Genomic DNA, 20,694 nt, shown 5'->3' with positions numbered 1-20,694 from the left:
AACTGCATAGTTTCACAGACGTTTAATGGTTCACTGGCACATGTGTTAGACTGAACTATCATCTAAATATAATCTGTTTTTTAATAGTTATTCAACTGTATTCTAAGCACCAGCTGTCTGTTAGAATGTGATTTTTTTTCTCTCTCTGTTGGCAGAGGTATAAAAATGCGCAGGAAAATCTGACATGCATGGCAAACTTCACCGACGATATTTAGGGAGGAATAAACACACATCAAACATAAATGAACCATTTGTCTGTCTCCATAATTGAGAGAATTTTCTCTTCTTATGTCAACACTCTCTCTCTCTTTTTTTTCTTTTTTTTTGCTTTTTCGGTCATGTTATGTTTACCTGTCAAAGGCTTGTTACAAACTATGAAACACATTGTGCAGACTTCTGGATGTTAGAAGAAAACGAATACTGCTCATGAATGAGACTAAAGGCAGGAAGGTGTCCTTTAAAACTAAACATGTTAATAGGACCTCCCTGTTTATATCATAGTTTATGATATAGCACGTGTATTTCAGTAATAGCCTGCTGAGGCCACTATACGTGCTGGCCTCATATCAAATGTGAAGGCAGACTGAGTCTATGTTTGACGTTTTTTATATCTAATCTTCCTTTTCAAACATTTAAACAGCAGCGAGTCTGCAGCTGAGGGAATACAAATTCAAATTGTCGGAACAGGTTTGCTCGTTTCTTGGATTCATTTGGTGATTTATTAAATGTATAACTGTTATTCTAATCTGCTGCTGAGTCTCTTACACTTTTCTTTATGCTGTATATTTTCACGTCTCTGGAATAGTTGGCAGTTAGTCAGCTGGGAAACTTTGTGTTAACTCATGGAGCTGAGGATATCGTGGATATCGTGGACATGCTGACCTCGCTGCGTGGTGTACAGAGCGAGGTCAGCATGATTAATATTCACAATAAAAATATTAGCCGAACATCATGAAGTCTGTATGTGTTTCATAGTGTCGAACAACCTTTGTACAGTTAAAGCCAGCAGTTACTACATGACGGAAACACCAACGTTATCTCTTTTATGTGTTTATACACAGGTCACGCTGATTACTGAACAAAAACCCAAAGATCAGATGTTAAACAGATTTATTTGCTCTCTCTCCTCCTTAAACATGTTTTTAATGTTAGTTATAATTCAGAATTGGCGACTGAAACACGTAGGACACATAAGAACATCAGGAAATAAAACATCGATAAATATAACCTCAGTAAAAGAAGTCAGCGGGGGTTACTACAGCTGTGTACCGGGGCCTGCGCTTTGTCGGTGGGATTGCTTGCGAGGCGAGCGGGTCTATCCCACGCTTTGCCGTGAGACTGGGCAGACATCTCCGAAATCATCGAAACACTTTTGCAAAGAGGCTGTATCTTGACAAACCGACCAGACACATGAAGATTAAACCACTACATTCTCGGCTAAAAAAATATTAAAACGGTATTTGGTAACACACAAACAGGGTTTTTCAAAGCTCAGTTCTGTTAGCTTCCACATGCCGGTTGTTGTGTGCTAGAAACAATGGCCACCAGGCCAAAGCAATGGTTTTGACTCGATCAGCGTTAACCCCGCCCCCTGAGTTTGATGGGTGAGGCTGACAGATAAAATTATTTCATGATGAGAGCCAGGCGCCAGGACTGCCAAAATGAAATAAATAAATATATCATTAAATAATTAATTAAATGTGTCAATAATTAATGAAATGTGTCAATAATTAATTAAAATGTGAAATACATAAATAATTAATTAAATGTGTCAATAATTAATTAATTACATGTGTCATAACTATTTATTTAATTAATTAATTCCAATTTTAATTAATTATTGCCACATTTAATTAATTATTTAATGGTGTATTTAATTAATTCATTATGGCAGTCCTGGCGTTCCATACTGCTTATTCTGTCATGCTGATATTTAGCAGACACAGACTTTACCATGGTTCCTCTCTCAGCCTGCAAACATTCAGCATTTAGCACTGATCATAGAAGCAGCAGAAGCAGATGGCGATGTTTTTAGTTTTAGGAGTCCACACAATGAATCCCCAACAGCAACTCAAAAATGAATGCAGTGACGTGGAATTACACACAAGTGCAAATATGTTTACATGAGATGTGCCCAGGTAGTGCAAATAGACTAGGCAGTATTTGCCATTAATTATATCAATAGCATTTAGGAGAAATGAGTCACAGACAATTTTAGTCCTCCAGACAGATGCCTGCCAATGACAGCTTGCAAGCTTTAGCTCAAACAGGCTACGCAGCTAGTGTTCCTGGCAGTGCCATATAGCATTCTAGGGCTCTGCCTTAAAAATGACCAAAATCCAGCACGAACTCCTCTTGAGGTGACTGTTGGGACTGGCCTGTGGCTAAATATGCTAAATAAATAGTAATTGAGAGGAAAGTGTTTGTGCTTGTGTTTGTCATGCAGATGCTGGTGCATGTCCGTGCATGAATGTCTGTGGCTAAATAAATAAATATGCAGAAATAAAATGGTAGAATGAGCCAAAATAAAGGTTGTTGAACCTCTCAGCCGTAAAAGGCTGATGGGGTGTTGTTGTCGCCCGGCCGGGTGGGCAGCGTGAATACTCAAGTTTGTGAATGCAAGAACTCGAGAACAAGGTAACGTAGGATTTTAAAATTCAGATCATAGATGCATCTACTAGAAATCTCAGTGACCTCAAGGTCAAGATAAGAGGTCAAATTTTCTAAAAGACCACAGAGGATTTTCAAATTGATACCACAGAGGTGCATCTACTATGAGGCTGAGGCTTAAGACTGGAGGCTGCCAGTATTTTTAAATGTTTGGTGCCCAAGGGAAACCATTTCACTATTTTCACCTACTTTTAATGTCATCTTGGTCTCTTTAAGGCTTTCTTAGTTCTGTTTTTATACATTGGCCCTCATTGGGTCATTCTACAAATCTACAGCAACAGATTAAGCTTCATATGTCAACTCTGTTCCCTCAGTATGCCAAGTTATTGCAATGTATGACTACACGGCTGCCAATCAGGACGAGCTGAGTTTCTCCAAGGGTCAGCTGATCAACATCCTCGACAAGACCAACCCCGACTGGTGGAAAGGAGAAGCCAACGGGGTAACAGGGTTGCTGCCCACCAATTATGTCAAGATGACAACAGAATCAGACCCCAGCCAGCAATGTAAGTAAAACTTTAATCCTCTTACTGATGGACTGGTTTTTTTTTTCTAAATAAAAAATAATAAGACAGTTAGCACACATGGAAACTGATAAGTTGTGTTTATCAGCTGTAGAAACAAACAAAAATGTTGGTTGGCTTGGCTCACTCCAGGTACAGTAGATTCCTTATCCATGTCAGACCATGGAACCACTGATGGTAAGCCTCGAGTAGTTGGTTCAATCAATCATTGAGGAAATTGGTGAACATATAACCATTACACTTAAAAGGCTCATTCCCATAAAAAGCTTCTGAAATTGATTAATAGAAAATGTTAAATTTCTTCTCCACAAGGCAAAATGATTGGGCCTTTTAAGTATCCCGGACAACATCAACAATTTCAAATCATCAAAAGGAAAGTTTGACATTTTGGGCATGAAGCGTGATGGATACCTCTCATCGTATTGTTAGTTAATTTAATCCAGCCACGCTCTGGCTGCAGTTTTTATATTAAGCAGACTAATATGAGAGTGGTATTGATCTTCTAATTTAACTTGCAACCACAAAGTGAACAAAGCGTATATCCCACGAATGTCAAACTGTTCTTTTAAAACAGATGCCGCTGACAAATCACCCCGGGCAACAAAATAATAAAGAGCGAAAGCTGATCTGATTTCAAACTGACACATTTTTCATCATTTTGGTCACATTTCTGGAAACGGCAGCTTCGCTTTCCCTCTCTGAATGCAACACACGGGAAGGCGGTCATTTTCCTCACGCGTATCCCGCTCGCTGCTCATTCATACGTAGCTGCTGAGAAATTTTAAAAAGGCCGATTTCTTAATGAGAGGTGTGCGCCTGAATTAGTATGCACAGCTTGCGTGTTCTCCTCACAGCAGCAGCTGTTAACAAGCGTGAACACACGAGCTCTTTAATTAGGATGAACTTGTCGAAGCCACAGACACAAAACGCTCTGATATTCTAATTCCAGCGAAGGCGTTGTCACTCGCACGCCCGCCACACGTAAGGCCGGCGAAACAAGCTGCCGAAACAAGAGCGCGAGAAATCGCCGTCTGCAGCTGATACGATGAATAATAACATTTACATTTCCAGAAATGCATTATTAATGCGCCTGCATGTGAGTGTCCAGCATTAATATTAAAGCTATATTAACGTCTGCTGTCTCTCCATCTCTTCATCATCTCACTTCCCTCCCTTCCATTCCTCCACTTCATCTGTTTTTTCCCCTCCTTTTCTTCTGTAGGACAGTAACGCTGGCTTTCCTGTCTCTTCTTCCTCCTTTTCCTCCTCTTCCTCTTTCTCACCCCTTCTGTCTGAGCGATCCCGAATTGCCCTGTCGCAACAGGAAGCCCAGCCGCCAGCAAGAACGGCCCACCTCCGCACTTTCCACCTCACCCGTTTAGGACTCTGGTGTTCTGTGCTTCTCTGTTACAAACCCTGTTTTTTTTCTTTGGTTTTTGTTTTTGGCGTCCTACCTTCTCAGCTTTAAATGTAAATTTATTTCACCGTATACCCCTTCCTCCTCTCCCCCCCTCGCTCTCTTCTCTCCCTTGTTTTCATTTCTGTTTCTTTAACTAATTAACCAAGGGAGCGAGGCAGAGGCAGCTAGACATGAGCTTTCAAAGCTTTTGTCCCCCGTGATACAAAAGTGTGGAAAGCGTAGTTTTGCTACAGATAAAAGGAAAATAAGAGTTTGATTACAAAAGTATGGAAAATAATATGTAAGAAGCATCAGTTTAGTTTTCTAAATTAAAGCTATAAGTTAGTATGATGCAGAGTATTCTAACAGGGTCACTCATTCTTGCACTAACAACATTGAAACCTTGCTAAAAATGGATCAATGTGAAGACTCGCTGTTGCTTAAATCACCGGTAACCTTGATTGCTGCTTGCTAACGCATCGCTTGAACTGCAACTGAGATGAAATTGATTGTGATTTTATTATTCGATGCTTATGCACTCTGCCATTTATTGACGCTTCCAAGTACTTAAAATGACACCCACCCTGTACTGAACTGTGATATCACCAGCAAATACATATTTAAAAAAAGAAAATAAAAAAACATGCAAACATTAGCATATCAAGAATAGTCTGAGAGAAACATCTACCACACTGCTGATATATAGGGTTATCATCAAAAGTTTAAATGCACTCATCATGGGCTAGAATGGTGCCGTAATTTTGAGGTTGCACAGCATACATCTTTAATGTCTTAAAAAGAAATGGTTTGAAATTATTTTAGATTTTCTCTAATCCACGTCGCTTTGCAAGTTGGACTTTGACCACACTGGTAGCCATCACCAAGCTTCTGGTGAAATTCTGGCTGGATATTTGAGCACTCTTCTTGGCAGGATTGGTAGTTCGTTTGAACTGGTTGGTTTCCTGGCACAGACCCGGCTTTCAAGCGTAGTCCACAAATTTTCAATTGGGTTGACATCAGGGCTTTGGGAAGGCCATTATTCATTCCAAAATCAGATTTGATGTGTGTTTGAGATCATTGTCCTGTAGACTAAAGTGTCCAACCATCTAGCTGCTGATTTGAGTTGAAGCTGAAGAATTTGGAGATTAGTCCTTCTTCACCATTGCATTCACTTTGTCCAGTGTACCAGTACAAGCGAAACAGCCCCAGAGCGTGATGCTACCACCGCCATGCTGAATAATTGGTACAGTGTTTTTAGGTTTGAAAGCCTCATCTTTATTCCTCCAAACATACCTTTTGCCATTGTAGTCAAATAGCTCAATCTTTGTCTTGCCTGACTTTTCTCCAGATGAAATTTGGCTTGTCCATGTGGGCAGCTGCAAATTTCAGTCAAGCTTAAAGATGTTGGTTTTGGACAAGGGGCTTCTTTCTGAGTAGGCACCCTGTCTCTGTCCATGGTGATATAAAACACACTATGGACACTGTGTTCCAATATTTTCTAGTTCATGTCAGGTTTGAGCCTTGGTGGTTTTTGGCTTGTTTTTGAAGATTCTAATTAATTTTCCTTTCATCTGAGGCCATGTCCACACTAATACATTTTTGTTTGAAAACGTATCTTTTTCTCTCTGTTTTGGCCTTCCGTCCACACTGAGACGGCATTTTCGGTCAAGGAAAACGCAGAGTTTTAAGAGCGCTCTCCAAAGCGGATACATTTGAAGACGCAGTTTTCGCGTCGCAGTGTGGATAACAAACCCAGAGCCTTTTCGAAAACGATGACACATTTTAGTCATGTGATGCAGTCATGTGAGTGTGTGAGCGGAGGGCATCACACAGCAGTTGTTTTGTGTGCTCTCAATTCTGACAGCCCTATTAAAGATTAATTCAGTTTGTACATGCTTCAGGTAGCTTTTCTTCAAATTCTTTGACTCTCAATCGCTTTTGCAACTTTGTACTTTTGTGTTACTCGCAGCAACAACTCCACCTCATTGTTAGTCCGTTTAAAAAAAAAACTCGGTGCTTTTCCTCGACATTTTGCCGTGACGTTTCAAAGAGCCGGAAAGTAAATAAACGACAGACAGAAATAAGGCAGGTCGAATCGTCTTGCGTTTCACGCATGCGCAGTACTGGGACGTAAGCGTTTTCGGCCGTTTCGATGTGGCTGAACAACTCTGTGAAAACGCATGAAAACGATAGTGTGGACGTGGAGCGTTTTCAGACGTATACGCCGTTCTCAAATTTATCCGAGCTAGTGTAGACGCAGCCTGAGGGTGACATCGTGGGTTTTGCCAAAGTAGTGGCAGTTGTTTAGTAATGACTCCAAGAAATCTTCCCAACTCGTGTAATTCTATAATTCTGCTTCTTATATCTTCTCTGAGTTCCTTGAACTTTCCCATTGTTCTGAGTATCCGTCAATCGAATGAGAGTTGTCAAACCTTTTTATGTTGGCAAAGAGAAACTACCAGTTGTAGTAGAAACTATCATGAGAGGTTAATAGGCCTCAGTCTTGTCGAGTTAAAAGCTATTGTAGAACCTTGTTTGAGTCTGTGCATATATTTTTGACATTGTGTGGATTATAGAAGCTCCAAAATCAAGTCAAGCATTTAGAATCAGTTCTTGTTTTTTAAAGTTATTAAACATGTATGTTGTATAATTCTTCCACTGTGGAATTAATTATTAAAAGCCCCAAATTACCATGACATTCATGCTCGTGATGCGTGTATGTAAACTCCTGACCACAACTGTACATCCACCTTTTGCCAAGATTGAACCTCAAAGACTTGAACTACCAGCTGAGTCTTCCACTGCTCTGTCACTCAAGCATTAGCTACTTTATCCATTTACACCTATGCAATCACTAGGAGTGAGCACTCCACCATGAAAGGTGCTTTATTTTTCTTTACCTTAGTGTTCTTGGTAGCAGTGTTGTTAGCGTTGGCATCGCTTATGTTCATGTACTGCGACTACAATGTGCCTCACTCTGTGCATTAAATGTAAATTAGACGTCATCGAAGTGATAATAAAGGGAGATTTTAACATGTTTTTGAACGCTCGCTGTATTTTCTCACACACCACATCAGTGATTGAGAGGAAAGTGTTTGTGCTTGTGTTTGCCATGCACATGCCGGTGCATGTCCGTGCATGCATGTCTGCACGTGTGTTTGCATGCGCATGGATGTGCTCCTGTAGGGTGTGCTGACCTGATGACGCTCGACACAATGACCCCTCAGGAGAGGAAAAGGCAGGGTTACATTCACGAGCTCATCCAGACCGAGGAGACCTATGTCGAGGATCTTGAGCTAGTGCTAGAGGTACCGACGGAAACATCGGCATATTTGAACATTATTACCACTTTTCTGTCATTTTTTTCCCGTCCTCACCTGTTTGCATTTGTTTCTGCCTCTTAGGTCTTCTACAAGCCCATGTCCGAGTCAGGCCGTCTGACTGAAGCTGAGATGGCAGTTATCTTTGTTAACTGGAGGGAACTGATTATGTGCAACTCCAAATTGCTCAAGTAGGTCCCACGTGTGACATTGTTATGAACCATACTGACATCTAAACTATTAAACCCTACTGCTCTGCTAGAATAAACATTTATGAACTCTTTCTGTGAAAACGATCAAAAGCAAATGCACAGAAAAACTGACACTTATTTCATTTCTGCAAGTCCATAGACTCTGAAGGCTTGCAGAACTCATCAGATACTCCATCTATTTATGTTTTGTGAGGTTATGAAATGGTGTTTCACATCCTGATCATCTGTGACCTCCCTCCAGAGCCCTGCGTGTCCGTAAAAAGACAGGAGGAGAGAACATGCCCGTTCAGCTAATAGGAGACCTGCTGGCGTCGGAGCTCGCGCACATGCAGCCGTACATTCGCTTCTGCTCCTGCCAGCTCAACGCCGCAGCGCTGCTGCAGAGCAAGACCCACAACCAGCCTGACTTTAAAGACTTCCTCAAAGTACGAGCCTTGGATAATGGATATTGTGAAAGGAAAAATAAATAAAACGTTTGCTTTTGTCAGATGCAATAAAATATCTCTGCCTCCTCTTGAGCAGAAGATTGCAACTAACTACCGCTGTAAAGGAATGCCGCTGTCCAGCTTCCTCCTCAAGCCCATGCAGAGGATTACACGTTACCCTCTACTCATCAAAAATGTATGCAGAGAAATGCTGTTTATATGTAACTCCATGAATCCCGCCTACCACTTGTTTAATATTCATCTCCATGTCTCTTAATTTGTTGCCTGTGCTGTGCTTCTTGGTAAGATCTTGGAGCACACCCCAGATGGCCACGCAGACCGAGGCCCTCTCCGAGAAGCTCTGGAGCGAGCCGAGGAGCTGTGCTCTCAGGTCAATGAGGGGGTTCGGGAGAAGGAGAACTCAGACAGGCTCGAATGGATACAGAGCCACATGCAGTGTGAGGGGCCCATAGAGGTAAGGACACTCAGAAACGAGTATCTCGACTCTCGAGTCCCTGCTGCTATATTAAATATGGCCTCTGCAAAGCATTTCATGTCTGACAAGTCTTGAGCTGTTATGCAGGGACAGCAACAATTCCATTCTTAACTACAACGCTTGACAGTTTGCTTATTTTCGAACAACTTTCCTCAGCCATGCCTTGTTTTCTCTGCACTTTTTCCCCCCCAGCACTTGGTCTTCAACTCGCTGACTAATTGCCTCGGGCCTCGCAAGTTGCTCCACAGCGGTCGGCTGTACAAGACCAAAAGCAGCAGAGAGCTGTGGGCTTTCCTCTTCAGTGATTTCCTCCTCCTCACACACAGTGCCAAACCCTTCTCCTCCTCAGGATCTGACAAGTTATTCAGCCCCAAAACAAGCATACAGCTCAAGATGTACAAAACAGTAAGCTAATCTAAGGTATAATATATATAAAAATATATATATATAAATGCACAGATGAACTATTCTTTCTCATCGTTTACGTTCTCTCGGCATTTGCCGATATGCATTTCATCTCCACCAGCCTCTCTTCCTGAACGAGGTATTGGTGAAAATGCCACCCGACCCGTCCAGCGACGAGCCGCTGTTCCACGTCTCGCACATCGATCGCGTCTACACTCTCAAAACCGAGACCCTGAACGAGAGGCACGTGTGCAAAAATCTCACGTTCTGTGTAACCACACGTCCGTGTTTCTGCGTGAAGCACTCACACATTTTTACTGCTTCCATTAGGGCAGCGTGGGTCCAGAAAATCAAAGCGGCATCTGAACATTTCATAGAGACAGAGAAGAAAAAGAGAGAGAAGGCTTACCAAGGTAAACACAGCTACATAAATATGTCAGCTAATATTGAGTGTATTGACTTTATCCCTTTGCAGAGCAAGCTGGTATTCCTATCATCTCCTCCGCTGCTCCCTTGTTAACTTTCCTTGTAGTGCCGGCTTGAGCTGAATGATATAATGACAAGCAGTTTCTTAGTGTCATCTGACCTGGAATCTGCTTGATCTGAAAATGATTGTTTGGTGGTCTCTGTGCGGCACCTTCACAAGTTTTCAGGAAATCAGACTCTACGACTCGTCCCTATGACCACTAGACTGTTTTCACCTACAGTGTCATATTTATACCGTGCATCGTATCGTTTAATTTTGGAGTAGTCATTTGCATGCACTGGAGCTTGAATGGAGTGCTTTATTTTTACTTCCTTTTATTCCAGAGTTGACATTTTTCAGTCTGCATATTAAAAATCTACAATAAGTCAAGCCCCCTGCCAGGGTTAACAAAGTGTTCTTATTTGAACCTTGAAGTATGCATGTGTGTATTGTTCAAACATTATCCTAATTATGAATGGATGCTGCGTTTTTGTCATATATCTTACTGTCTTCTGCTTATTTTAGCACGCTCTCTAAAGTCCAGCGGAATCGGCCGGCTGCTGGTGACAGTCATTGAAGCCCAGGAGCTCAAGGCCTGTAAGCCCAACGGTGAGGCCCCGTGGCAACATGACAGTGCTAATGCATGCTTTGTAATTAAGTCCCGTTAACTCCTTTTCTCTTTAGGTAAGAGTAATCCTTACTGTGAGCTGACAATGGGAGCTCAGTGCTACACATCTCGACCAATCAGCGACACTCTGAGCCCAAAGTGGAATTTTAACTGCCAGTTTTTCATCAAAGACCTCTACCAGGATGTCCTCTGCGTCACCGTGTCCGAGAAAGATCAGTTCTCACCAGATGGTCAGTGGATAAAGGACACGCACATGCACTCATGCATAAAACAGTTGATTATTAGGCTTTTTGTCTAATTTTTCCTGCCTATACAGAATTAAAGGAACACTTAAAGTCTTGGTTTTCCTCTATTAAAGTAAATCAGCGGTCTTAACTTCTTTTTTTTTTCTTTTTCTTTTTTGTCCGATGAGATGCGTTTATTTTTCTCATTTTAATCATCTTACTAAATAAAAGTCTCCTCCTTCCTCTTTAGATTTTCTCGGCCGCGTTGAGGTTCCCGTGGCAACGATAAAGAAAGAGATGGAGAGCAAAGGAGCAGCAACCCGTCGCCTTCTGCTGCACGAAGTCCCTACTGGAGAAGTTCACGTCAAACTAGACCTACAGCTTTACGAGCCAACCAAATGAGGAAAATACATCTGAATACTCCATTAGACACACACACCACTTAATAATAGTAATGAAGGACCATTAAAGTGCCTTTTTTATGCTCTTGCACATTACGCAATAATGGGGATTTTACTGTCCCTGCTTGTTCCACTGACCCTGAGCTTTTCAGCGACCTCAAACGATCCAAAACACGGAGATGATTGCCAATATTTTCATAATCGCCAGCCAGAAATGGAAAGTAACAAACGAGACTCAACGTTTCACCGGATTTTTACATTTCACTTTCGATTTGTAAATTCTTTTTTTTTTTTCCGGCGCACTGCTAATTAAAGAATATAACAACATATCAGCCAGTTACACACACGTGTGGACAGTCGCACACTGTCTCACGTATCTTTATATTACAACTGCTGCACACTGCTGTATAATGTAATGTCAATGGTTAGCCTTATGGTGTAAGCTTGAGGTTTCATGGCAAGTACGCCATTAAATCCCGAAAACAGCACCGGCATGAATAAAATGTATGTACAGTAAAACATTTTTCTGCGTTTGTCTTTCGAGTACGATGTCCAGGAAAATTGTGAAGTAGGTTTTTTATGTATGTTTGTTTCTTTTTATTTGGATGCACACAGTGGCCAAAGTCACTGTTAACTTGATGTTTCCTGCAGACATCCACATCTGGAGAACCAGCAGCTGGTCTGGTGGCACCTTCCATCTGATGTGGCTGTTGCACTGATGTGCAGTGGTATAGTGTTAGGCCTGGATGAAAAACATTTCAAACTTAAACTGTTAGTGGGATTTGTCAGTGAGCAGTATGGTGCTATAGTGTACAAATACAGTATATAAGTACCTGCTACACTTGCTTCTATCAGTCTCGACGACCACTGGCCTTTTAATGGACCCACAGGCTGGATATTTAGATGAGGCATGTAGACGTTTGTTGGCCTGAGACTTCACAGACTCACTCAGAGGTCGATGACTTTTAGTTCGCCGTTCAGCTTTTGTCCAGTGGAGTTTTTGCCCTAAGATAGGAAAAGGAAAAAAAAAAAAAATCTCTCATTTGAAGAAGTTTTGACCTGAAAGTATTTTACACTGAAAAAGCAAAAGATTGAGATAAACTCCTAGACCACTGAGCAGTTAATGAAAATGCTCAATGCTAATAAGTACTTTTCAGAAGTACCTATTATAAATTAATCCAGCAAAAAATTAAGGGTACCTGTTGTGCTCATTTTCAGTTCCATATTTCCATTTTATACTCTTGGATTCTAGAGTTGCTTTACACAATTCACAGTTCAAAAAAAAAATATATTTACTAAGTAAAACAACTCTGTCATTATTGTGCTGATTTATAAACTCACCCTAGGCTTCATTAGGTACACCTCTTCAGCTGCTTACTAAAGCTAATATCTAGCCAATCACATGCTAACAAGCCAATGCATTTAGATATGTAGACATGATGAAGATGGTGCTGAAGTTTAAACTGAACGTCAGAATGGAAAAGTGAGGTGATTTAAGTGACTGTGATGTAAAGGACCCACAGCGCGTAGCTTTGCAAGCAGTTGAATGTTTATTTGCAAAGTTTCCAGTGACTCCGTTTTTGGAGCTTTACAGCTGCTTGTCTCCAGTGCAAGTACACCCAGCTCCCTGGTCAGGTCCCGGCATCCTACTCAAATAGGGAAGGCATGATTATACAACGGAAATCAGCTGTGCTGGTCAGCCTTCCCCTGACACCATGTCCTGAACCCACTGCTCCACCGCTCCCCTGTAGCTGAGCCACAAACCACACCACGCCACAGTGACTTTGCACAGTTGTTTGCTGCCAGATGGGCATTGTGAATATTTCAGAAACTGCTGATCTACTGGGATTTCTGCACAAATCCATCTCTAGTTTACAGAGAATGGTCCGAAAAAAAGAAAGTATCCAGTGAGCAGCTGTTCTCAGGGTAAAATTGCCTCGTTGATGTCAGAGGTCAGAGGAGAATGGCCAGACTGATTTGAGCTGATAGGATAGGAAGGCAACTGTAACTCAAACACTTGAGAGCATCTCTGAACAGATATCACCTTAAACCTTGAAGCAGATGGGTCTACAGCAGCAAACCACACTGGGTGCCATGTCAGCAAAGAACAGGAAACCGAGGCTACAATTACACCAGCTGATCAGAATTGGACAACAGACAATTGAAGAAACGCTGCCTGATCTGATTAGTCTCGATTTCTGCTGTGACATTTGGATAGGATCAGACTTTTGCGTAAATAACATGAATGCATTGATTCATCTATCCTTATATGAGCCGTGCTTATGGTGTAATGCAGAGGTTCCCAAAGTGGGGGGCCAGGGCCATTGCAGAGGGGACCCCACATGAACGCAAAGCAGAAGATGAAGCCTCGCCAAATATGTTTCCAAACCAACTTCCTACCAAGCCAAATACTAGATATGTGATGAAGCATATCTTGCCTTCTTGACTTCACCTGCACAAGTGCCAAGATAGGTCTCCACGACAGAATTTGTTTAACCTGCGTCGGGAGCACACGCTGGGCTGTCCAAATCACAGACAAACAGTATTCCATATTCTTGATTTTTTTTAGTTCACAAACACTTCTTGTAATGACTAACTATTCCTGACATTTTGGAGATGTTAGCTCTTTATACGCGAAGATTTTCTTGTAAAAGAAAGGGGGGCTTAGCGAAAAAACTTTGGGAACCACTGGTGTAACGCTATGATGTAATGTCATACTTCGGCCTCTGAAACTGAAAACTGTTTCAACACCACAGCCTCTCTGAGTATTGTTGTTAACCATGTCTACTCCTTTATGACCACAGTGCACCTTGTGCATCCTCTGATGGCAGCCTCCAGCAGGATAACGTTCCATATCACAAACCTCAAATCATCTCAAACAGACTTCTTGAACACGACAATGAGTTCACTGTACTCAAACGGCCTCCACAGTTACCAGATCTCAGTCCAATACAGAACCATTGAGATCTAGTGGATGCGTAGCTGAGAAATCTGCAGCAACTGTGTCATGCCATCATGTCAGTATGAAACAAAATCTCAGAGAAATGTTGAATCTGTGCCACGAAGAATTAAGGCAGCTCTGAAGGAAAAAGCAGGTCCAACCTAGAATTAGCACGGTGTACCTAATTAAGTGTCAGGTAAAAACTTTGGCCATGTTTATTGTGAGCATCCATCATGGTAACAGTATAAGACAGACAACAAAAGCATAATAATTACCATATATATATATATATATATATATATATATAAACTAAGCCAATACTGAAGACTAAGCATTTGTATAATAGTTTGTCTTAAATTTCCGATTGGCTAGAAAAAAACACAAAAAAGGGGAAAATATATAGATACCTGGTCCCAAAGATGAGTAGAATCTCTTTCCTGTTGGTCTTTCATTTAAACGAAGGCCCAATGACCCCTTTAAGGAATCAATGCATTAGCAGTAACACACACGTGAGACACTCTAATGTTGTTATGAAACATACTGAAGGGAAATATTCAAGTCACAGAAGTCACCTGGTTGTTCACCTGTTGCATTTTGATATTGAGAAGTAAAGGATCGTACTCCTGTGGATCGTAGGTCTCTAGAAAGACATTCCCCTGTGGATCAGAGATTACGTGGCAGTGAAATAAGTTAAACATTCATCTCATCTGTTTTTGCAGTAATAGGCACAAAACCTAAACATCGCCGTCCACAACAACACAAAAACTCTAGCACTAACATGAGGAGTCATTGACCTAACTTCAAAACTAATTTAAGCTTCAGCACCACCTTGGAGTCACAGACATGGAGGTAGTGATTGTAGAGGTTGTGGCGCCTCTTGGCCTCTGGGCAGCTGGACACATGCGCTTTCACTCTCTGCTGGATGGGAAACCAGACATGTTCAGTCCAGTGTTTGTGGAGCAGCTCTCTCCTCCTGAGCTCTGTAACATCACGCTGACTGAGGTAAAACTCCAACTCCTGAATGAAAACGCATTTCAATCAATATTGGAGGTATTTTTAATAATGAAGAATAAAATGTGAGGGGAAAAAAAGCTGTGTCATTGTATTAGATGGACTACAGTACAATAAAAACTAGTACCCTACCTTGATAAACCCATTTTCTGTCTCCTGTAATGGCTGGAGTATTTCCTTCACTTGCTGCTTCTCAGCCTTCATCTTTGCCTAAATGACAAGAAAGAGATTCAGGAATTCATCCTTTCCATCTTTTCTGTGAAGATGTGAGTCGACTGAGTGCAGTACCTGCAGTTGTCTGAGGGAGGTGTAAGAGAGCCAGTCCCGTTTGGTGGCCCACTCTGGCACATAAGACACCTCATTCCTTTTCTCTGGCGTTACAGACCTGCAGGTGCTCCTCGTCCTTTCACGCTGCTGTGAGCTGCTCCTTCTGCTCTTCTTGCTCTCCGTGGTGTGCTTCACATCTGTAACGCACTCCTGAAACACCAGATGTATATTGTACGCTGTAGTTACTGTGTGCAGTGCATAAAGTTTGCTTGAAATTACAGTATGAATAATAAATGAATGGTTCCAACTACAGTGATGTGCAAAGCTCTTGAGCCACAACTCATTTTTTTATCCTTGTATCTTACCATTTTCAGAGTGATGGGTTGTTGTTGTTTTTTTTAAGGTACTTACACTGACCTATTACATTTTGACATAAAAAAGCCACCTAATGCAAGGGCTGAAACTATGTTGTATATACACATACTGGACATCATGGCTAAGAACAAATTTTAAGCTGTATCTTTAGGCACTTTGTTACTAGCAGCGTGTTACAAAAACACATAATTTCTTTCACATTTCTTTAGTTGAATCTATGGAAAATTCAAAAGACAACACAGTTCGACAGACATAAAATAGATCGAATAGTATAATTGCACCAGGTAATTGATTCTCAAAGAGCTATTTTGTGAAGACATCCTGGCATAGTGCGCCGTGTGTCCTTAATATTTTTGAGGATAGTGGACAAGGGGAAGACAAAAGAAAAAGTGGCAGGCCTAGAAAAACACGAAAGTACATGAAAGTCACGTTCTTAAGGAACAGGACTTTAAAAAAAGCAACGAAGGAAAAGAAAAGGCAAAGACCTGAGAGATGCATCTGGCCTTTCAGTCGACCAGTCTACTGTTAATTGAAGCCTCATCAGAAATGGTCTCACTGGAAGGTATGCTAAATTACACAAGAACTGGTCTGAAAATCAGTCGCAACACGTCAGATGGAGCTTGGAGCTTTGGTTAAAATTGTCATCAATATTTACAGAAGCGGTCAGGAAGCTACAACAGTGAGTCTCTACAGTTGGAGATCTTGTGAAATTTGATGAATTTATAAAACACAGCACCATCAGATATTGATCCACCATTTGATATCATCCAGAATGCGTCTGAATGGTGTCAGCTTCATTTTTTCAGTATGACAATGATCCCAAACACACTGCCATTGCAGTAAAAGCCCAGAGTTCAGACTGCAACATTACTGAAGCATTCTGGGATCATCTTGGCAAAGAACAGAATATAAAACAGCAAACATCCAAAGATTTCCATTTCCTAAGCAAATAATTTAAAAAAGAGGGGTATCTCAAGAATTTTACACAGTAATGTACATCTCTTGTTTTCACAGCATTCAGTACTTTGAATATATTTACAGACTGCAGAGTCCTGTGTAGACCGAACTCTTGAAATCCAGCCAAAGTTCACATAGAGAGAAGATCATGTCCGTGTACACGAATGTAGAGTCCACCACACCCATCACTACACGGAAACACGAGCAGCTTCTCGCAGTTACATTAACACGTAACACGTTATATGTGCATTTTTACACTCTGGTGTAAAAGATAATGACACTGGTCATTTTATGACAGCGGTTTTGGCATCAGTGCACAGGTACGTGTGCTTATTGTTAGGTTTTATTGTTGCAGTAGATAGGGTAGACTCTTTGTTTTGCATTTAACCTGATCCGGCGCGCCTCCTTTAGTCCTTATTTAAGTGCGGATAACAGTGGCTACCGTATCTGTCAGTAAACTAAAACCTTTTCATTCATTTTAAAAATAGACTCTGAGATTGTATGTTCAGATATGATACGCAAAAGGAAAAAGAAGAGGTGCAGTTAGGAAAGCCAGGCATGTCAAACTCATTTTACATTGTGAGCCACATACAGGGCACTTTAATCTTAAGTGGGCCGGGCCAGTGAAACATCAACCACACATTTAACCCCCGAGATATTTTAATATAATAAAAAGAAGAAAAAAAAACTATCATCTTTGAATTAACTGATTTGGTTAATTAAACATGAATTACACATTCATTAAATTTTTCATTAATTAAAATTGGAAATAACTCATTTATTAAATGTTTTAAACAAAATGAATTGACATTTAAGTCATGCATATATTTAACTAATTATTTCCCATTTTAATTAATTAATTACGTGTAATTAAAAATTCAATATTTTTATTTATTTATTTAATTATTTATTTAATTCACTTTGGCACTTGAGGCCCTCCGTAGCACTGCGTGCACATACCGTATACTGAGAGCAGGAGAACAAATACAGAAGAAGAAGAAAGACTGGAGATAAATTATTAGGTGGTGAAAGGTCACAGTCTCACTCTGCTGTGAAGTGCAAACTGCACAGAGTGTCCATGTTCACAAGAAAAAAGTGTGCTCATCAAAAGCCAAATTTTAAACAGAACATAACACCACTGCAGTGCTGCCGAGCAAAACCACTTACACTGCCGATGCTCTTTAATTAAAAGTTTCATTAACAGCAGTATATTTAACATAATGGGAAGCGGGGTGGTATTGAGCCACCCAGTAGCTCCTTTTGTGTAATATACAATCCACTTCCGAGCTTTCTTTTTACTACACTCCCACTTTTATGAGGATGCTCTCTTATTTATTATTACCTCTGATTTTAACAGGCTGACAGGAAAAGGTGAGTGCACGGTGATCAGACCACTGGGACCCTTCTTCTTCATGTGGCTCATCTCTACATCACGACAAAACAAGCAGCCTGGAGTCAGCGACATGCTGGTAGTGATAAACGATAGACAGTGTCAAAGAACAACACTGACTGAATTTACTCATCACTTACTCCATACCTGCTAATTAAGTTGCTTTAATTTCATTAAAAGCCCACGTCTCCATTACAATGTGGTTGCTTCTTACCTGTGCTGATTTGAGGACTGAAGTTCGTGTGGCCAATTTACCAAAACTCTCCGTGCTTTTAGGTCACGTGCAACACACATCATTTTGGAAAAGTGTGCAGACTGCTAACTTTTACCCTGGGCTCAGACTTACTTTTCTAACGGAGCCAGTAAGGAGATACCTCCTCCAGGTGAACCACCGTCTGAAGAGGGTTTCCGTTGCCATGACGCCGACACGCAAGCGAGCCTGGGGCGAGCACGCGCAGAGACGTCGTACGTAAATGGCGAAGGTTCTGCGTTCTGCATTAACTGTATTTGTGGAAAGTGATTTCCCCACATCTGTGCTCAGATTATGCAAGTCTAGACGAGTCATGCACCCTCTGACTGTTGGATCCTCTTTAATGTGCGCAGAGATCAGCTGAATAACTAATGTTAGGAGGTCATCATATTTAGCAGATGTTTGGGCAAAGGTGGGGAAAACTACAAAAAAATTCAGCATAGATGCACTTCAAGAAGAAAAATATTCTTATAAGATTTTTACTTATAACACTTTATATTTAAAAAAAAATAAGAGGGTAAACTCGTTTAAAGTCCCAAAGGTTGAAAAGTCTCTTTAGGCGACACCTTTCACGCCCGAGGAGGGTCTTCCAGCCAATAAAAACTTCCGCTACACGGTGCAGTAGGTTCAAGAGTTGTAGCCTTGCTTCTAGGACTTAATGCGCCGGTTGACACCTGAGGTGCGCTTTGACGGTTCTCCTGCGGAGAAAGCGACGACTTAATGTTTGGGTATTAGCTGCGTAAAAGAGGCAGGGCAGGGCTTGGCCAGATCATAACTTCGTCTTTTTCATTTCTTTCTCGCTTTTCGTTGCTGGGGTCAGCACAGGGGGGAGGCTACATGGATTGGTGGACTTTGTTGGCAGCGAGTATTGCCCTACTCTGGATTTTCTGCTTTATAGACGGTAAGGGAAAACGGCTTTTTAATGGTTTTATGGCACCTGTCCACTAACCTATAAACGTACGGCACAAGAGACCAGGAATCACTCTACATAACATGTTAAAGTGGTTGTGGATTCTATTGTAGCTCATATTTCGAGTGTATTCCCTCGAAAGGTGGATGCACTGAGCAGATGAGACTCTACAGATTAGGGAATAGTTTGTGTCCCAAAATGACACAAATAGCTAAAATGGGCGCAGGTGGTGCAGATCGCGTCACTAACCAAAACCTCCCGTTTCTATACGTTTTAAATGAAAAAATAAGATATATTACATAATTAATAATGTTTTATTAAACTCTTTTGATGAGGCAACCACACTTGATTGCTTCGAGATGACGGGGCGGGGAGAGGGGGCAATACAAACAATTTTGAGTATTTATTTAGAGAGTGAATGGTTTGTGCTTTAGGTCAGGTGGTTGTCAGGGTACTTTTACTTGCCGAAAGCTCGCTTTGCGTGCTCAGTATACCCGCCGCCCAGCCGGCTGGTGAGCAGACTTTAATCCAGTGGCAGACGCTGTTTGTGGTTCTCGACATTAGCCACGGTGTTAATTTAGACTCCAGCTTGACCCTGTTACCTTCTTATCTCCAGGCAACGCCGTGCTTGAGCTGCGGCTGCTCTTCCACGCTCTGACCAAAGCCGCTTGTCACCTGTACCTGGCCCTGCTCCCGCTGCGCCGAGCCGCCACGCACTTCTACGACAGCGCGCGGTACTGGGTCAACCATGCCCAGCAGGGCCCCTCTCCTCTAGGCTACCTCCATCAGAGCGAACCCCTGGCCAGGAAAGGCACGCTACACTTTCTGGAGGGCATGTGCGTGGTGTGCGAGACGGTGCCCAACATGATGGGCGCAGCGCTGAGCGTCGGGGCCGCTTTCTGTCATATGCTGCAGGGAGGTTTCTACATCCTGGCGGCCACGCTGCGCACCATCCAGATCAACCTGTTCTCACAGATGAACGGCGAGAAGGAGAGGTGGGACAAAGAGCGGCTAAGGGCGAAAGAGGGCGAGAAGAGGCTCAATTCCAAAGTGCTGGAATACATCTCGGTGTTTTGTCAAGACCCCGTGAGCGCTTTACGCATCAAGGTTGACGTGCCACCCGTGTACAGATAATCTTTTTCCCGTGGCTAATTGGCACATAAGGGGCCTTCTTCTAACTGCTGAGGGGTTAGAAGTACAGCAGAGTGTTGATTGGTTTGCAGGGAGGGCAGGAGGTTGAACTCTGACTTCTGGTTTTCACTCACTGTTGAGGGGAATTAGTTACCAACGGAATCAAATAAATTATATTTAAGCACGTGTGGGAAAAGACGAATAAAACTATGGTGCATTTTGTTACAACTGTTTCACATTTATGGAAATGTAAAGAAAATAAATGTCTCAATCAAACAAAACCTGACATCTT

At 41.7% G+C, this 20,694-nt stretch overlaps 3 protein-coding genes across 9 annotated transcripts in view; 2 read left to right on the top strand and 1 right to left on the bottom strand.

Moving 5' to 3' along the window:
* itsn2a (intersectin 2a) overlaps positions 1-11,691 on the top strand; it is a 49,095-nt gene extending 37,404 nt beyond the window's left edge. For all 3 annotated transcript variants that reach the window (XM_024805185.2, XM_024805186.2, XM_024805187.2), the window contains exons 27-38: positions 2,985-3,176; positions 7,780-7,901; positions 7,998-8,104; positions 8,367-8,550; positions 8,648-8,746; positions 8,858-9,025; positions 9,239-9,451; positions 9,573-9,694; positions 9,782-9,864; positions 10,443-10,526; positions 10,602-10,775; positions 11,020-11,691. In XM_024805185.2, coding sequence (XP_024660953.2) covers positions 2,985-3,176; positions 7,780-7,901; positions 7,998-8,104; positions 8,367-8,550; positions 8,648-8,746; positions 8,858-9,025; positions 9,239-9,451; positions 9,573-9,694; positions 9,782-9,864; positions 10,443-10,526; positions 10,602-10,775; positions 11,020-11,171 — 1,700 coding nt within the window. In that variant the 3' untranslated portion in view covers positions 11,172-11,691. The remainder of the gene's footprint in view (positions 1-2,984; positions 3,177-7,779; positions 7,902-7,997; positions 8,105-8,366; positions 8,551-8,647; positions 8,747-8,857; positions 9,026-9,238; positions 9,452-9,572; positions 9,695-9,781; positions 9,865-10,442; positions 10,527-10,601; positions 10,776-11,019) is intronic.
* Positions 11,450-18,810, bottom strand: fam228a (family with sequence similarity 228 member A). 5 transcript variants are annotated; one of them, XM_012916637.4, is made up of 9 exons: positions 18,458-18,810; positions 18,064-18,187; positions 15,411-15,599; positions 15,255-15,332; positions 14,940-15,128; positions 14,684-14,767; positions 14,519-14,585; positions 12,004-12,175; positions 11,450-11,912 (listed from the first exon to the last, which is right to left on the bottom strand). In XM_012916637.4, the coding sequence occupies exons 1-9, from the start codon at positions 18,640-18,642 to the stop codon at positions 11,801-11,803; spliced, it is 1,200 nt and encodes a 399-aa protein (XP_012772091.2). In that variant the 5' UTR covers positions 18,643-18,810; the 3' UTR covers positions 11,450-11,800. The 5 variants fall into 5 exon arrangements, with proteins under 5 accessions (XP_012772091.2, XP_076729909.1, XP_076729911.1 ...); XM_076873794.1 differs by having other exon boundaries at positions 14,696-14,767; XM_076873796.1 differs by having other exon boundaries at positions 18,064-18,146; positions 18,458-18,543.
* Positions 18,811-18,939: 129 nt separating this feature from the next.
* LOC143412589 (uncharacterized) lies at positions 18,940-20,677 on the top strand. Its single transcript, XM_076873798.1, has 2 exons — positions 18,940-19,262; positions 19,888-20,677. Exons 1-2 carry the CDS (start codon positions 19,199-19,201, stop codon positions 20,403-20,405), a joined length of 582 nt encoding a protein of 193 aa, XP_076729913.1. The 5' UTR covers positions 18,940-19,198; the 3' UTR covers positions 20,406-20,677.
* The last annotated feature ends 17 nt before the right edge of the window (positions 20,678-20,694 follow it).

This window comes from Maylandia zebra, linkage group LG15 (assembly GCF_041146795.1).
Source record: "Maylandia zebra isolate NMK-2024a linkage group LG15, Mzebra_GT3a, whole genome shotgun sequence".
In the NCBI taxonomy this organism is placed as follows: Eukaryota; Metazoa; Chordata; class Actinopteri; order Cichliformes; family Cichlidae; genus Maylandia; species Maylandia zebra.
Note: the sequence above shows the minus strand (reverse complement) of the source record. Positions and strands in the feature narration are given on the sequence as shown.

What these genes read in the sequence shown, in the direction of transcription:
- LOC143412589 (XM_076873798.1), top strand. Translation starts at nt 19,199, where the DNA reads ATGGATTGGTGGACTTTGTTGGCAGCGAGTATTGCCCTACTCTGGATT. An exon ending in GATTTTCTGCTTTATAGACG is followed by an intron (nt 19,263 to 19,887) that starts GTAAGGGAAAAC and finishes TCTTATCTCCAG; the next exon opens with GCAACGCCGTGCTTGAGCTG.
- fam228a (XM_012916637.4), bottom strand. Translation starts at nt 18,642, where the DNA reads ATGTGGGGAAATCACTTTCCACAAATACAGTTAATGCAGAACGCAGAA. An exon ending in TGCAACAGGTGAACAACCAG is followed by an intron (nt 14,586 to 14,683) that starts GTGACTTCTGTG and finishes GATTCCTTAAAG; the next exon opens with GGGTCATTGGGCCTTCGTTT. An exon ending in GATAGAAGCAAGTGTAGCAG is followed by an intron (nt 11,913 to 12,003) that starts GTACTTATATAC and finishes TTTTTCATCCAG; the next exon opens with GCCTAACACTATACCACTGC.